Here is an 18,482-nt window from a genome sequence, read left to right as displayed (position 1 = left end):
AATTAACCGAGATTAAGCTAATTTGCCTTCGTACACATTTAGATGCATTGAGTACTTTTACATTAAATACCTTTGGGTACATTTAGCAGATTATATTTACTTACTTTTACTTATATAGTGGCGTAGTGGGTTGCACGTTGGTGTTCGGATCAGGCGGGCTCAGGTTCAAACCCCACTGCAGTCAGCATGTAATAACATAGTACAAGCAGCCGGGACTTTTACTGGTAAGAGAGCTGTTGGTATTGTATTAGTAAATAGTATTTTTACTTAAGTAAGGGATCTGAATACTTCCTCCAGCTCTGAGTGATTGTAGTGTTGATTAGTTTTCTCCTCATCAAGTGGGGGAATGAATTGTCGCTCCACGACCTCAGAAAACGGTTGGAGAGAGGTTGTGAATACTGTGTTTCACAAATGGAGTTCACATTTAAGAGAGAGACTTGCGTCAATGTGTGTGTGTGTCGACCCAAAGGTTGTCCAGGTTGCATCGTGATGCCAGGCCATCGATCCGGACGAGCTGCGAGGAAGAGGAGGAAGAAGCAAGAGAGCATCACCCAGTCAGGTATGCACCAAGATAATGCGGTGCTTTCTTATGTTTCCTGTTCCATCACGTCGGACACGTCTCTCTTCTGTTCTCTCCCACCACCCTCTGTTCCTCCTCTCTCTCCAGTCTCTCTGAGCCACCAGCAGCAGTACGTGAGGCTGAAGACGTTTCTCCACCAGAGAGGCTTCACATCAGCGCTGCTGCAGCCGGCTCGCTTCACCGGTACGACTCGCTGTGAAAACAGTGATTGAGAGGAAGGCTGTGGCTCAGTAGGTAGTGTGATGGACTTGGAATCAGGGGGTAGCAAGTTCGAGTCCCACTGCAGTCAGCATGTCGTGGTGATTGTCCACTGTACTGTAACGGCCCGTCCACACTACAGCTTCGACAGCTTCAAAAACGGTTTCCAACGCGTCTGCCCGTTCATTTTGAATGGGGTGACTTTTCGCCGAACTGCATTGTGGGAAGCAGAGCGGAGCTTTCCTGGCTTTCCAGGCTTCAAAAGTTGAGCCACGTTCAACTTTTGAAGCTTTCGGTGGAAGCGTCAGCCAATCCAATCATATGCCAGTACAAGCTCTAGCCAATCAAACCGCTGCTTGTGTGTCAGGGGCGGGAGATCCATGTGATTGGTTGTTGGTCGAGCTTCAGACACGCCCAGCTCCAAGCTTTGTTTGAAGCTGTCGTGTGGACGGATGTAATTGTTCACAGTCTGAAGCTCAGTCGTATCAGAAGCAGGTTTATTGCCAGGTGGGTTGACACGTACGAGGACTTTGGCTTGAATGTCATGCTGCCTACGGAGCAGGTGTACTTTTATTGGAGATGTGTCTGTTTGTTTTAGAGTGTGTCAGGATGGATCCCTTGTCTTTTTATCTGCAAACTAAATCTACCTACGGGACAAATAAAGACCCGATACATGAAATTAAAGCAAAAATGCAAAACACACCATTATTAATATCGTTAAGCAGAGGGTCTGCACAACGTCTGCACGAAGACCTGGATTCTGCGTGGATATGTCTGGTTTGAAATGCAACGTTTAGATAAAGCAGTTTCTTCAGATGTGAGAAGAAATAGTCTTAACAGCAAATGATTGACAGGTGAATCAGCCAATCCGCTTCTCCAGATTCCACTGCTTGAGAGCATATGAGCTGCCATGTAGAAACGTTCAGATAAACCTGTGTATAATAATCTGTCTGCTCTAATTTCAGACACAGGCAGAGGACTTCAAGCTCTCAAGACCATCAAGGTAAAACTGCATCTGATTAAATAAACTACAACACAGTAATAATACCGTTCATAAGGTAATACTAACACTTCAATGTCTGCTAAAGAAAACCTGCGTGTGTGAAGCAAGCAAGGAGGCAGAGAATTCAAATATAACCCGGTGTGGGCATTTATTCATCGCTGTGGTTCAGGAGACACAGCCTCAATGTCGCTGCCCAGGTGAACACGGTCACCAGCCACAAGGATCTCACCCCCACTACCAGCCTCAACCAAACAGGAGACACAGAGCCTGAGGCTGCTTCTCAGGTCGACTATTTTCATTTCCTCTGTCCTCGCTCCTCTGTCCTCGGTCTCACCGGAAGTTGATTTGCCTGCGCCATCTTGAGTACCGTCCCATGGCTCTTATTTCTGCCGGAGGACCGAGGAGCGATAACCGAGGAACCACCAGACCATCCTCCGATGAAATCCTCAGATACTCGCCCCGCCCCCTTACTGTGTATCGCTCACTGATTGGACGAGGCAGTGCATGCACTGATCTGATGCTTCTTGACATGAGAGCAGTTTCCCAGCGGAGTGAAGAAAACACATGAACCTCACGCAGTCATTAAGTCCTATTTAAAATGTTAATTTGCTCCACACACACAAACAAAGTGTGCAGTCCATGGATGTTAATCTAACTGGGTTTTGATAGATAACATATCTGTTTTTGTTCTCTGAATAATTGTATTCCTATTGATCGTTTAAATACATTTTAAGAATGGCGTTTATCTTTTTGGAGAATTACTTCTTATTTTATTTCCTGTATTTGGATCTACAACAGATGATACTAATGTTTATGTCAGTAAATGTGTACTAATAGAGGCGGGGGGGGGGTGTGGAAATAACGGGGACAGAGCTGCTGCCAGACGAACAGCTGTGCGGCATCATCACAAACGGTCGTCGCTTCACGTGACGCTCCGGAGGAAAGGACGTCCCGTTGCTCTTAAAACTAATTTCCCTGCGTCTCGTGGTTTCCTTGCGTCTCTCCTTGCTTCCCTGGAGGGAGGGACTAGACGCAGGGAAACGACGTAAGTGAAGGAAGCAAGGATTTCATTTAATCGACCTGAGAAGCAGCCTAAATACACGCCCACTAATCAGCAATTAGACACAGGGGGGGGGGAGCCAACACAGGGCACCAGGTGAACATTATCAGGAGTAACAGAAAGAACGGGAGGGGGAACACTTTTCAAAATAAAAGACATGTGCAATATACAAGGCCCGAAGCCGTTAGTCCACAGTGACAAAGTTACCTTCGTCACACATTAATTCTTGTTCTGCTTTAAAAGGATGCTGGCGTCATCTACATATATTCTTCGTGTGTGCAAAGATGTATGCTTATTTAAAACATCATATTCTCTGTTCTTCCGTCAGTCTGGAGAGCTGATCATCTCCCTGCCGGAGTCCTGTCTCCTCACAACTTCAACTGTTCTGAACAGCTACCTGGGTCCCTATATAAAGAGGTAATTGTTAGGAGACATCTCCCTGGTCCCCGGCTTGAGCTTCAGCCTCAGGATCCTTGTGTCTGTGATCCTCTCCAGAATGGAAGCAGTCATCACATGTTACTTGTTAGACGCTTTTATCCAAAGAGACTTCCATACTCAAGACTGTGGGCGATCCCCACCGGAGCAATTTGGGGTGAAGTGTCTCAGGGACGCTGACTGCAGTGGGGTTTGAACCTGTGACCCCCTGATCCCAACACCAAGGCTCTAGCCGCTGCGCCACACGCCTCCTCTAGTTCCTGAACAGTGTCCTTCACATGCTGATATCCGAGAGAGGGAATTCTGACTTTTACCAAAAAATCTGAATTTTTCTCAAAATCTTTAAATTCTGACTTTTTCTCAAAAATCCTGACTTTTTCTCAAAATCTGACTTTTAATAAAAATCCTGACGTTTTCTCAAAATCTCAAAAATGTTAAATCTCCCTGGTCCCCGGCTTGATCTTCAATCTCAGGATCCATGTATCTGTGATCCTCTCCAGAATGGAAGGAGTCATCACATACAGAGCATCAACTAGTTCCTGAGCAGTGTCCTTCACATGCTGATATCCAAGAGATTTTTTTCTCCAAACATTTCTGATTTTTTTCCAAAGATTTTGACTTTTTTTTTTAAACTTCTGACTTTTTTTTATGACTTTTTTCAAAATCCTGACTTACTCAAAATCTGAAAAAAATCTGACTTTTACTCAAAATTCTGACTTTTTCTTAAAAAAAATGACTTTCTCAAAATCCTGACTTTTTTTTCTCAAAATCTCAAAAATGTTAAATCTCCCTGGTCCCCGGCTTGAGCTTCAGCCTCAGGATCCATGTATCTGTGATCCTCTCCAGAATGGAAGGAGTCATCACATACAGAGCATCAACTAGTTCCTGAGCAGTGTCCTTCACGCTGATATCAAGAGATTTTTTTCTCCAAACATTTCTGATTTTTTTCCAAAGATTTTGACTTTTTTTTTTTAACTTCTGACTTTTTTTATGACTTTTTTCAAAATCCTGACTTACTCAAAATCTGAAAAAAATCTGACTTTTACTCAAAATTCTGACTTTTTCTTAAAAAAAATGACTTTCTCAAAATCCTGACTTTTTTTTCTCAAAATCTCAAAAATGTTAAATCTCCCTGGTCCCCGGCTTGAGCTTCAGCCTCAGGATCCATGTGTCTGTGATCCTCTCCAGAATGGAAGTAGTCATCACATACAGAGACTAGTTCCTGAGCAGAGTCCTTCACATGCTGATACCCAAGAGAGGGAGTCACACAGTCACAAGATGGAGGAACAGAAAGCAGTCTTCAATGTTTACTTCAGATTAGCTCCACGTCAGAAATGAGCATGCTTGATGTCTCTCTCCATAGAGGCTGAGTCATCATGTTAACCACATAGCTATCACCTCAAACAGTCCTGATGCTCTTCCAGGTCATCACCCATCCTGTCATGTTATATTCCCAACAGTAATCAACACATATTTAAAACTTTATAAACATCAGAATATGTCCAACAGTGGACGAAATGACAAACCGTAAACCGTAACCAGGGGCGCCGCCAGGGATTTTGGGCCCCATGAAAGTATATCACATTGTGCCCCACCACCAGGCCCAGGCCACGCAAACCAAGCACAAAGCTGTAGCCACACCTCCAGAACCCAACCCACTCATTCATGCTTTAAATAACTCTACCTGCACAGGCTTGCTCTATCGTGTAGTCCAATCCTAACTGCACTGTATTTACTGACACTGAGCGGTGAACACATAACACTGTGCAGACTGCAACATTCTGCTGCAGTAGAATTCACTATTTGATATAACGCTAACATTCCTGACAATAGACCTCAATAGTCATCTCTTATGGTGCCTTTTTAATAACAGTTTTGAATGGAACATTCATAAATCAAAATAAATATAACTTAAATACTGTATGACCTCTTAAATTAAAATAAAGTGAACATTAACACCAATATTAACATTTATAAAATGCTATAACAAAAAAAATAACGTATGCAGCAGATTTCTTAATTAAATATACCAACTACAAAATAAGCAGGTATTAAAGTGTAAATGGACAACAAAGCGGAAATGGAAGTGAAAGGGCCTGATGGTGGTGCTAAATCAGAGCCTATTACCTGTTCTCAGTCTTTTTCTCATCATGCATCTGGTGTGTAGTGATCCAATACCGTTACCATAGCCTCGCCCTTTATCAGTTATCACGAGCCCTGGCTCAGCCTACTCACCAAGAGCCCAACGCCTAGCCTTCTTACCGGCAAAGGCACTGATCAAGTCCTTGAAGTCCAGCTTTCTAGCCAACTGGCTTTCAATGGACAGCATGGCAAGACTGCAAAGCCTAAGAGAAGCCCCTCACTGCAGTGCGCAGTGCGCAAGTTTTCAAAACCGTTTCTAGTCTTCGATATTCTTGTTTTTGGCGTGAGAATAGTTTGGGCAGCGTGAGAGCGTGAGATTGAGAGTGAAAGCGTGTGTCACACGCCAGATGCGTGAGAGTTGGCAACCCTGTAATATATATATATATAATGATACCAATGATGATGGCGAGTGATCTGTCGCCATGGCAACGGCATTTAAAAATGTAAAACTCAAATTAAACACATTAACAGCCTTCAAAGCATATTTTAATGTCTATTTGCATATTAATTGCATCAATTATTTCAGTTATGACTTCAAGAAAGGGCCTTCATTTGTTTTTTAACTTTAATTTTATTTTACGTGCCTCAAAGGTTGAGAAGCAGGGGCCGTTAGTCACGTGCCTCAAAGGTTGAGAAGCAGGGGCCGTTAGTCACGTGCCTCAAAGGTTGAGAAGCAGGGGCCGTTAGTCACGTGCCTCAAAGGTTGAGAAGCAGGGGCCGTTAGTCACGTGCCTCAAAGGTTGAGAAGCAGGGGCCGTTAGTCACGTGCCTCAAAGGTTGAGAAGGGGGGGCTTGAGGTACTGCGCACTGCAGTGAGGGGTACTACGAGACTAATGTGGGGGTCAGGGCTGCGGAGCCTAAAGATGGATCTGTTGGTCCTGGCACCAGGGGGAGGGACAACTGGTTTAGTATGAATAGCTGCTAAAAATGTACCGCCATTTATTAAATGTCAGCTAAAAGAGGAGTGAAATGAAAAACCTCAGCATTTTCTGTGAAGATATTAACAGTACTTAATGTCAGCAAAACATTACAATTATTATTTACAATGGACTACGCTTAGCTAACAGACTAATTTCCACCACTCATGGACCACACCCACCTTTTCTTTTGAAAAACTGGGGTGACATACTGTCGCCCTTTAGTCCCTCTCTCTTGTCTTTCTCTCCTTTCTTTTCTTTCTTGAAAGCCTGACTTTGTTAGTCGTTGAGACTTCGTACACACGTAAGTACTAGCATCCCTCCTCACATGATATTGCTCTCACTCTGTTAGAAAGTGCGGTGTCCCACAGCGTTTGGAGGCAGGACCAAACCATTACATGTAAATAGAGGGGGGTGTTCGATGCTTTGGATAATTAACTTTTGGAAGAAAATAAGTTAAATGAATCGTAAGTTTAGTGAGTACATCATCAATATGACGTTATATTAATGTTAATTATTGAGGATTGATGAAAGGTTACTTACATTTTTTTTCTTAATGTTCTAAACATTTTGGGGCCCCTGTCAGTCACGGGCCCTTAGAATCGTCCTAACTTTTCACCCCCTCACGGCGCCCCTGACCCAGAGCTATTGAATAGAAGAGTTACGACACCGGAAGTCCAAAAACGGTTATTGTCACGTGGTTCATGTAGACGAGGGATCGTTCCCCGGAAGTTCTTGGCGGGCAATGTGAATGCATTGATAACAGGAGATAGAACTACGATTTTTGGTAATTATTAGTGAATAAAGGTTTTGATTCGCAATATTTATACATCAAATCGATATGTGTATGTATTTACATCAATATGCTTTCAAAAATAAAATCGAATTTGCTAATATTAAGTGATAATATTAGGATTAGTGTGAACAACTAGTTTACATGTTACTAACAGTGCCTGTTGCTGTTTATTTATAGCTTTGAATTCTTTCAAATCAATATTATCTTCTTAAACTTGTATGGTAGTCAGGAGCATCACTTTCTAATGTTTATTGATACATTTAGAGGGAGGGGATCTAAAGTAATGCTTTCAAATTCAGATTGGATTCATTTCTACCATTTTCTTAAATTCATGGTAGTTTCAGTAATCCCCTGGTAACTGAGGACACAAGTTATCTAAATGACTAATGTCGTCTTTATGGCTTTCAGAAAGGACAGGAGACCGACAGGATATGATGATGATGTTAAATGTGTTGTTTTAGGAACATCCATTGCAAATACATGGAATTCAATAAACATTGAATAGCATATCATGCAGTTTGTCGGTGCCTTTTCCTCCGTGTTGTCCTGGTTTGCTGTGCTGCCTCCTAGTCGCCACCATGGTTTGCTGTGCTGCCTGGGGATGCTCAAATCTCTCAGAGAAAGGAGTACGAATGTACGGCTTCCCCGCTGACACAGAGCGGAGGAAAAAATGGCTGGCTCAAGTCAGCAGGAGCAATTTCACGACCAACAGCAACAAAATATGTGATTTATATACAAACACTGCATTTGCACTTTTTCACCAAACGAAAACCACACCATTGGGAAAGCTTAATGTTTTGTTTAATACAAAAAAAACAGGGAAAGGCTTGAAAAACACAGAGTTGAGACTCAGGGTGCAGGTGAGGGTCTCAGTGCAGGTATTCAGGCTCCATTGAACCCCCCTCTGGTTCTTGTGCTGAGAGAGGGAGCAACAGACAGGAGAAAGGGTTATACACACCTATATAGCACACCTATTGCCTTGGGGAGATAACGTGTTTACTTATATAAAACAGTAGTATTAAACTTACCTTGTGTTTTCACTCTCACTTAAGTCCCTCTCCCTTTGCCATCAATCCAGAATCAGCTGGGCTGCAACATTATACAGACAGGTAATAATCAACAGAATCACAAGGACACAATATGGCTCTGCTAAAAACACTCACTCTTACACGCACCAAAGTTATATTTATCTATATTTAACTCCCTCCACCCCCGCATACAATCCGTTTAGAAGCCCCTCTTCTCTAATCAACATGTTGGACGAAATGACATAGAGAGAACGGAATTTACAATTAAAAGGCTGTTCAACGTGTGTTGCTAACTTGCTTCGGTATGCTAGCTTGATCTGTTATCTTGTAAACGTTCCCTAAATCTTACTAATTTAGGGATAATCCACTGACATCCTTTAATACCACATGTTTCATTTGAATCAGATGTACTGATATTATCCGCAATATACATCTTTAAACTTCTTCTTACCTTTAAAGTCCGTCACGAACGGTGTATTATGCTGCAACTCCACAGCGTCTGATAGCCTTGGCGCTAACTTCCGGGGGAACGATTGATCCGCCATTGCTGTGCAGTGAACGGAGATGTCGTAACTCTTCTATTAAATGGCTCTGCCCTGACCGTAACCCTTATAGAGGTTTGGATCAACTATATCGTTTTTAAAAAGTGAAAGTTTTTTTAGTTTGTATTTCATACTGAATGTACCGTACCTAAAGAGGAATGTAAACAGAGTAACTGGGTACTTCAAATCCTTAAGAACACTAGCTTAGTGGAAAAAAAATGTTCACGGTTTGAAAAGCGCTCGGATTTTGTGTTTATTGTTTGAAATTGGGTTTAAATTCTAATTGTATTACATTGATTATAATCACTACCAGGACTAAATACTTAGCCTTTGAGATAAAGGGGAACAAAAATGCTTCAATTCGTATAAATATGTTTATTAAGCCAATTATACGGTGCTTGAAGAGCCTGGAAATGCGTGACATTAGCTTCTATGTGTAAAAAGGTGGAGGACATATGTAGTAAGCAACGTATACGGGTGCATCGAGGACATTTAAAAACATGCCTAGACTAAACCGTCCTTACGTTTCTCTTCTCAGCTGGAGGCCTCGTATCTCCCCTCTCCTGGCGCTCTGTGTGTTCCTGGTGTGTGAGCGGCACCGAGGCGAGGCGTCTGATTGGTTCCCCTACATCGACGTGCTGCCTAAAACCTACACATGTCCCGCCTACTTCAGCGATGATGTCATGGCCGTTCTGCCAACCAGCGTGCAGAGAAAAGCTCTGGATCAGAGGGAGGAGGTGAGGGGAGTCCACTCCTCTCACCTGAGCCTGTTCAGGTGAGCCTCACGGGTTGCTCAAAACACTGTGGGGTTATTTGAAACAGTTGCATAACTTTAGTTTCAGAAAGGAAGATGTTTGAGACTTGTTTGCATTAAGATGAAAGTACTCTCACAAGATCCTTATTTTCATTACACTCACGGACAAGAACGTTTTTTTAGGTTTCTCTACTCTGCAGTTTAAATCAAAGCAGCAAAGCAGCAAAGAGAAGATTACTAAAATAGAAGGCACTTGTTAAAATACATTTGCAAAGTTACTAAATGTCCAGGCAAAGGTAGAAAAGGTACAGATTTAGTTTAGAAAGGGATTCTTGAGGTACTGTTCATGGTTGGTTGCATGTATTGTAGGTTGCTTTGGATAAAAGGGTGTGTTGTGTAATGTAATTATTGATCCAGATTCCCTGCAGCCAATCCTGAGTCAGCCTGTGGAGGAGGTGCTGACATATGAAGCATTAAGGTACACACACACACACACACACACACCACACACACACACACACACACACACACACACCCACCATGTAACCCTAACCCACTTCAGGGGACATTACATTGACTTACATGCATTTCCTGGAGACTTATCCTAACCTTAAACCTGACCAAGTCTTCACCTAAAATGAATGATTCCCCTCATGGGGACTGCCTTATGTCCCCATGTGTCCCCATAAGGGAGGCGAGTCCCCACACGTGACTGTGTAAACAGGCATGCATGCACACACACACACACACACACACACACACACACACACACTACACAACATGTAGAAGTTAAATGTAAGTCTTTCCATAATCTTGACAGGTGCTCAACGTTTTTTACTATGTGTTTCTTTATAAATGGTAAATTCACTCAATAGACGCAGGGTTTCCCCAGCCCATCCTTAATAAGTCTGAAAAATCTTTTTTAAAATGTATTTAATGTAATTTAAACTTTCGAATCTTCTAAAACTGTGAAGACATGTTTTTTTTTTTTTTTTTCTGACATTGGAATTTAAACTCTCAAGAAAATTGCTCAATAAAACAACAATTATAATGTTTTGGGTTATTTATTCCAAAATGTTGGTTATTTTAAAGCTGGATTTTGATTACGGGTGGAATTAAAACGTCCATATTAATTATAAATGTTGCCTTAAGCCAGTGGTTCTCAAAGTGGGGGGCATGAACATCTGAAATGTGGACCCACGGCCCAATCAGAAACGTTGCTATCAGAACAACGCCCGGCTGCTTTGGACGTAATGTGGTCGGTGTTAGCATTAGCATCGCTAACACTCAGAGCTAACCTGTACTGGAGAGCATGTGTGTGAAGAAGCAGGAAGTAGAAAGGAACTCACCTTGTGGTATAACCAGCAAGAGAGAAAGCCTTTGAGCTCCAGACTGTTTCAGATCCTTGATAATCCATGATATGGCGTTTCATCACGGCAGCATCTAGTTTAGACGGTAGCTGCCGGGTCCCGCATGAGCTCAGACCCCTCCTCTTTAAAGCTTTATCCCCAAATCATTACTTTAGAAACAGGAAGTGAAACAGAGGGATATGAGGCGTGGCTAATGATAGGTGACCTTTAAGCTTTAAGAACCTTCTTATGGCATAAACATTTTAAATTAGCTGGACTGTTTTTCTGTTATAAAGGATATCAAGATGTTTCCTCGTCCTCCAGGTGGGCGTGGTGCAGTGTGAACACCCGCTCCGTCTTCATGTCCCACCCGTCCAGCGACTTCCTGTTCGGACAGGATGTTTACGCTTTAGCTCCGTTTCTGGACCTGCTCAACCACCGTCCTGACGTGCAGGTAAACTACAGCTACTATAAGCTGTGTGTCTTTATTTAAGGTACACACATTACGATTAAACAAAGACTCTATCACACTAACATATAATTAAACGCGTAAAAGAACAGATCTATAAACTATTAATACCAGCACATATAACAATACCATTATAATAGTACGATTAATTTCACCTGAAAACTAAAATCGAGACTTGTAGCCCGATATCCATGTTTTTGCATCATGGGAAAAAGTTAAATAAATGTCAATATTGGAGTTGTTTTTCCACATTATTGAGTTTCACCTGATTGGACAGTCAGGAAGCCGATAACATGTTCCACAAATGTCATTATAAATATATATATTGTATGTTTTTCCTTCCTTTTCAGGTAAAAGCCAGTTTCAATGAGGTGTCGCGGTGTTATGAAATCAGGAGTGTTTCGGGGACGCTTCGGTACGAACAGGCCTTCATAAACTACGACTCCCATGATTCTCAGCGGCTGATGATGGAGTACGGCTTCGTGGCTTCCAGTAACCCCAACAGCGTGGTGTACGTGGATACAGGTGAAGTATAGGAGAACAAATAAAAAAATACACCTAATCTTTGACCCTGAAGCAACTCCATGTTTCCTTGAATGCATCACAGATGTAAACAAATATTTAAAATGTTGTAACGTAAGAAAAACGTATTATATTGGGGGGGAAATGTATATTTGCTGAAACAACCACTGTTTATATTTGAAACAATTTAAAAGCGTATTTTTCAACATAATAAGCTTTTGTTGTTAGAGTTCAAGATAATTAAAAAGGATCTATCATTCAAAATGCACTTTTTGATGTCTTCTCTACATCAACATGTGTCCGCGGTAAAATAAATAAAACCCTTTCTCTTTTCCTCCGTACCCAAATCTTTTGTCTGAACAACGAGCGGATACAGATTTGCCGCCGATATGACGTCAAATCGGCGGTGGACCCCGCAAAGAGTTGCTATCAGAAACAATGCCTGACGTGTTCTGGACGTAATCTCATCTTTGTTTACATTAGCATCGCTAACACTCAGAGCTAACCTGTACTGGAGAGCACATGTGTTTTAGATAAAGAAAGAACTCACCTTGTGATAAACCCGCAAGAGAAAAAGCATTTGAGCGCCATACTGTTTCAGAAATAATCCTTGATGTGGGTTAGATGCCGCAGAAACACATTAATAAACAATGAACCACGGCCACTCTGGAGAAAAGTAAAGGTTGGAGAAGTCGTTATTCAATTTATTCTGGCTTCGTGTGATTAAAAGCAACACGATCATCGACCCGACGCAGTTGTTGTTGTGAGCTGCCGTTGGGGAGCAAATCAGCGATGTAAACGGTGACGTCATGACGCAGCTCTGGGGCGCCAGTGGGCGGTGTGCACAGAGCTGAAAAGGGAAACTGGAGCTGAACCAGAAAAGCTCCCGCTCGGAGCGAGAAACTGAAAAGCGCTGGTGTGAAAGCCGCATCTGTGGACTCTGTGCCCAACATTCGTTGTGTCCAAACGGCGGTACTGCAACTTCCGTATCAGGCCGTGACGTCGCTGGGCCCAAAACAACTTCTTCCCATTGACTAACATTGGGAAAGAGACGTCTGTAAATCAGCGGATAATTTTTTTTAAACTAAATAAACTACCCAGTATGAACTATTTTATATCCCATAATATGTGCCTTAAAATAGCATGATAGATGCACTTTAAAAAAGTGACTGTGTGTCTGTGTTTCCTCAGATCTCCTCTGTGACGTTTTAAAAGCTGACCGGGGTTTTGGATCAGAAGATGAAGTTTCTCAGAGAAAATAATTTCATAAGTAAGATTTTTTATTTGTCATTGTTGATTTCATGTTGATCACATTGTTTTAATGTAAGCTGCTGTTATCGTACTACGAGATACGATTATTATTATAATGAATAGAATAGAGAATACGTTCTTTATTGATCCCAAATTAGGAAATAGTTTTGTTAGTTTAATGTTTTACGAGGCATTTCACTCAATCCTGTATTTTTGTGTATTTATTTCCGAATGTATTCAGTTATTTCTGTATTCAATTTAATCATTTAAATGTATGCCTTTTTCCGTCCTACATATCCCACTGCAAATTGCACACACACATGTATTACAATTAGAATAATCTAAAGTGTTTCCTCCTCGCTCTCAGTAACCTCACAGTGTCCAGCGAGGGGCCGGGGCTGGAGGCTGCTGACGGCTCTAGACTGATGGCTCTGCCGCAGGCTCTGTAGTAAGACCATTCAAAACGTGGTTGCATTGTTTGGATGGATCAGAATAACAAAGGGTTAATGTATCGTTCATACGATGGGTGTTTTCTTAGTTCCAGTGCCCAGTGGAAGGCGGTGTTTGCTCGGTCAGCGGGTGTGTGAGGAGAGAGAGGAGAGGAGCGCCAGGCGACGTGAAGAAGCTCTGTGAGAGGATACTGCAGGACACACACACCGCTCTGGAGAAGGTACACACACACACACACACACACACACACACACACACACACACACACACAGACATACCCGCTCTGGAGAAGGTACCACACACACACACACACACACACACACACACACCCGCTCTGGAGAAGGTACACACACACACACACACACACACACACACACACACACACACACACAGCTGGAGAAACTCAGAGGTACACACACACACACACACACACACACACACACACACACCGCTCTAGAGAAGGTACACACACATACACTGCTCTGGAGAAGGTACACACACCACACACACACACCACACACACACACACACACAGACATACACACACCGCTCTGGAGAAGGTACACACACACACACACACACACACAGACATACACACACCGCTCTAGAGAAGGTACACACACACATACACAGACATACACACTGCTCTGGAGAAAGTACACACACACTGCTCTGGAGAAGGCACACACACACACACACACACACACACACACACTGCTCTGGAGAAGGCACACACACACACACTGCTCTGGAGAAAGTACACACACACACACACACACACACACACACACACACACACACACACACACACTGCTCTGGAGAAGGCAGACAACACACACACAGACACAGCTCTGGAGAAGGTAACACACACACACACCACAACACACACACACACACACACACACACTGCTCTGTAGAAGGTACACACACACTGCTCTGGAGAAGGTACACACACACTGCTCTGGAGAAGGTACACACACACACACACTGCTCTGGAGAAGGCAGACACACACACAGCTCTGGAGAAGGTACACACACACACACTGCTCTGGAGAAGGCAGACACACACACAGCTCTGGAGAAGGTACACACACACACACACACACCGCTCTGGAGAAGGTACACACACACACACACTGCTCTGGAGAAGGCAGACACACACACAGCTCTGGAGAAGGTACACACACACACACACACACACACACACACACACACAGCTCTGGAGAAGGCAGACACACACACAGCTCTGGAGAAGGTACACACACAGACATACACACACACACACACCGCTCTGGAGAAGGTACACACACACACAGACATACACACACCGCTCTGGAGAAGGCACACACACGCACACACACCGCTCTGGAGAAGGTGTGTGTGTCTGCACAAACACCCTTAAGATATTTGACTTGAGTAAAAGCCCAAAATACTAAATAGTACAAACTCTGTCACGTCTCTTAGGTCCCTGCAGCCATCCTCACTCCGTCACAAGCACCACAATATGACCCTTAAAGCTCTGATGATCACAGCTGCTTCATGTTTACTACTAATTTTATATTTTGTATTAGCTATTAATCGGAATCTATAAAGTAACTTTAGCACGCGCGCACACACACCACACACCACACACCGCTCTAGAGAATGGTACATACACACACACACCGCTCTGGAGGAGGTACACACACACAGACATACACACACAGACACCGCTCTAGAGAAGGTACACACACACCACTCTGGAGAAGGTACATACACACACACACCGCTCTGGAGGAGGTACACACACACAGACATACACACCACTCTGGAGAAGGTACATACACACACACACCGCTCTGGAGGAGGTACACACACACACACACACACACACACACCGCTCTAGAGAAGGTACACACACACACCACTCTGGAGAAGGTACATACACACACACACACCGCTCTGGAGGAGGTACACACACACAGACATACACACACACACAGACAGACATACACACCACTCTGGAGAAGGTACATACACACACACACCGCTCTGGAGGAGGTACACACACACACATACACACACACACACTGCTCTGGAGAAGGCACACACACACACACACACCGCTCTGGAGAAGGTGAATACACACACACTGCTCTGGAGAAGGTACACACCATAGGTACACACCACCACATACTGCTCTGTAGAAGGTACACACACACACCCACACACACACACCAGGGTTTCCGTTAGCCGGTAATTACCGGTTTTTAGCTGGTAAAATTTATTAAAAACCGGTAAATTCAAAACCTGACGGTCAAAATGTCTGGTAATAATTAGGGAGGCTCCGATCGATCGGCCGCCGGTCATTATCGGCCGATACCTCACTCTTAATAGTTTGATCGGTGCTCTCTATAAAGGCCGATCAGGAGAGCTGGATCTGATCCATATGGACATAAACGCGAGTGAAGTGTAACCGGAGCGAGAGAGAGATCAGATCAGCTGCTGAGTCTGACCGAGACACGCAGCTCTGCATGATCACCTGAAGCCCCGCCCTCTGTTTAGCGAGCTGCAGGAGCTGCATGAGAAACTGACGGGCCTGTCGAGAGAGAGAGGAGAGAGAGAGAGGAGAGAGAGAGAGAGAGAGAGAGAGAGAGAGAGAGAGAGAGAGAGAGAGAGAGAGAGAGAGAGAGAGAGGAGAGAGAGAGAGAGAGAGAGAGAGAGAGAGAGAGAGGATCCGTTTCTCCCGTGTTATTATTCAAAGTTGATGTAAACTTCTGAATAATGTACGTTATCTACTACAAGTAGTTTGTTTGAATGTAATAATTATGTTGTTTGTTGTTTGTGGAATCATTTATTGAAAAATTAATCTGAATTTTTTTCGATCTGTTACGATTATAAACTGAAGCAATATAAAAATGAGCCCGTGAACTGAGTTTTAAACTGAAGCATATCTGCTCATAGTCCGGTGATTACCTGCTAACGGAAACTCTGCTACACAACAATTATCATTATTGAATTATTATTATTATTGATTATATGAAATATGACCGGTAAGTTTCAAATTTGTCCGGTAAAATAAATTCTGCCCGGACATTTGACCGGCGAGAAAAAATCCTAGTGGAAACCCTGACACACACCGCTCTGGAGAAGGTACACACACACACACACTGCTCTGGAGAAGGCAGACACACACACAGCTCTGGAGAAGGTACACACACACACACACTGCTCTGGAGAAGGCAGACACACACACAGCTCTGGAGAAGGTACACACACACACACACCGCTCTGGAGAAGGTACACACACACACACACACTGCTCTGGAGAAGGCAGACACACACACAGCTCTGGAGAAGGTACACACACACACACACACACACACACACACACACAGCTCTGGAGAAGGCAGACACACACACAGCTCTGGAGAAGGTACACACACACACACACACCGCTCTGGAGAAGGTACACACACACACACACACACACACACACACACACACACACACACACACACACAGTGGTGGAATAAGATATTGTACTTGAGTAAAAGTAGCAATACTATCTGAAAAACAGATTAAATACAATTAAAAGTCCTGCTGAAAGTTAGTAAAGTTAAAACTAATATCTGAAATGAACGTTAAACAGTAAACACTGATGATTGATTGGTTGATTAGTCTGAAGCTAATTTGAATGCCTTTATATGATGCTGCTGTATATTACAATCTATAATTATACATCAATGTTTATTTATATGTTGTATTAGCTAATTGTGTGTGTGTGTGTGTGTGTGTGTGTGTGTGTGTGTGTGTGTGTGGGTGTGTGTGGTGTGTGTGTGTGGTGTGTGTGTGGTGTGTGTGTGTGTGTGTGTGTGTGTGTGTGTGTGTGTGTGTGTGTGTGTGTGTGTGTGTGTGTGTGTAGATCTCCCTCCTCCTGCAGTGTGTGTGTCCGTCTCTCACGGAGCAGCTTCGTGTGGTCGAGGCTCTGCGACAGGAGGAGAGGTGCATCCTGGGAAATTGTCTTAAGGCAATGGAATGCTCAGCGGAACAACACACACCAGACGAACTGTTGTCACGGCAACCGGATGATGCTGATGACAACGAAGACGCTGTGAGCTGATTGGTGCTTATTTCTGCCAGTCACTACTAGAAGCAATGTGATTGGCTGAAGTGGAGATGCTGTTTATTCCAGTATTGTTCTGTTCACCACAATCTACTGAGTTAGAGAACAGCCAAAGACAAAGAGTGAAGTTCAATGATTTGTTTTAAAAAGGATCAAGGGACTGTGTGCGGCCATATCAATCCGCAGAAAGAAGTCCGGTCAACTGTGGACAACTAACATGAGTTTCCTCCATCAGAAGCATGGGATATACTTTTTTAATATTCATTTTTATATCTGTGGAGAGCACGAAACTATGGATTCATAATGGCTAAACTGTGGCTAAACAGTAAAGAAGAGAAGGAAAGAGGTTAAAAGACAGCTGGACGTCAGAGAAATCACCAGAAGAAGACAGACAGGAAGTAAACACTAACGGAAACACAGGGCCTTCCCCTCCTCGACTCCTCGGTCCTCCGGTAGTGACCCAGAAATGGATTTCAGCGCGCCATGTTGAAGGACATCTTATTTCTCTAAATGCACATCGACGATTGAGCGTCGAGGAGGCTCTCTGGAGGAGCTATAATAGTGTGTGTGTGTGTGTGTGTGTGTGTGTGTGTGTGTGGTGTGTGTGTGTGTGTGTGTGTGTGTGTGTGTGTGTGGTGTGTGTGGTGTGTGTGTGGTGTGTGTGTGTGTGTGTGTGTGTGTGTGTGTGTGTGTGTGTGTGTGTGTGTGTGTGTGTGTGTGTGTGGTGTGTGTGTGTGTGTGCGGTGGACAGACAGGTCTCAGTTGGTTTGGTGTCCCATGCTTACTTTTAATACTTGTAAATGAAACTTTTAAAAAATAACAATGAATTAAAAGTATATAAGTGGTCATGAACACATCTGTCCGTCAGACAGAGGCTGTGC

General features: G+C 43.4%; 1 protein-coding gene across 1 annotated transcript; it reads left to right on the top strand.

The window, feature by feature from the left end:
• Window positions 1-411: 411 nt before the first annotated feature.
• setd4 (SET domain containing 4) lies at window positions 412-18,193 on the top strand. Its single transcript, XM_034079284.2, is given in 15 exon segments — window positions 412-559; window positions 668-763; window positions 1,744-1,781; window positions 3,170-3,258; window positions 9,240-9,477; window positions 9,875-9,933; window positions 11,129-11,258; window positions 11,624-11,798; window positions 12,987-13,021; window positions 13,023-13,081; window positions 13,414-13,494; window positions 13,591-13,609; window positions 13,611-13,658; window positions 13,660-13,716; window positions 17,401-18,193. Coding segments are annotated over 15 exon segments (1,470 nt in total). The 3' UTR covers window positions 17,599-18,193.
• The last annotated feature ends 289 nt before the right edge of the window (window positions 18,194-18,482 follow it).

This window comes from Pseudochaenichthys georgianus, unplaced genomic scaffold (assembly GCF_902827115.2).
Source record: "Pseudochaenichthys georgianus unplaced genomic scaffold, fPseGeo1.2 scaffold_581_arrow_ctg1, whole genome shotgun sequence".
Classification (NCBI taxonomy): Eukaryota; Metazoa; Chordata; class Actinopteri; order Perciformes; family Channichthyidae; genus Pseudochaenichthys; species Pseudochaenichthys georgianus.
The sequence above is the reverse complement of the archived record's forward strand: the minus strand, read 5'-3'. Positions and strand labels throughout refer to the sequence as shown.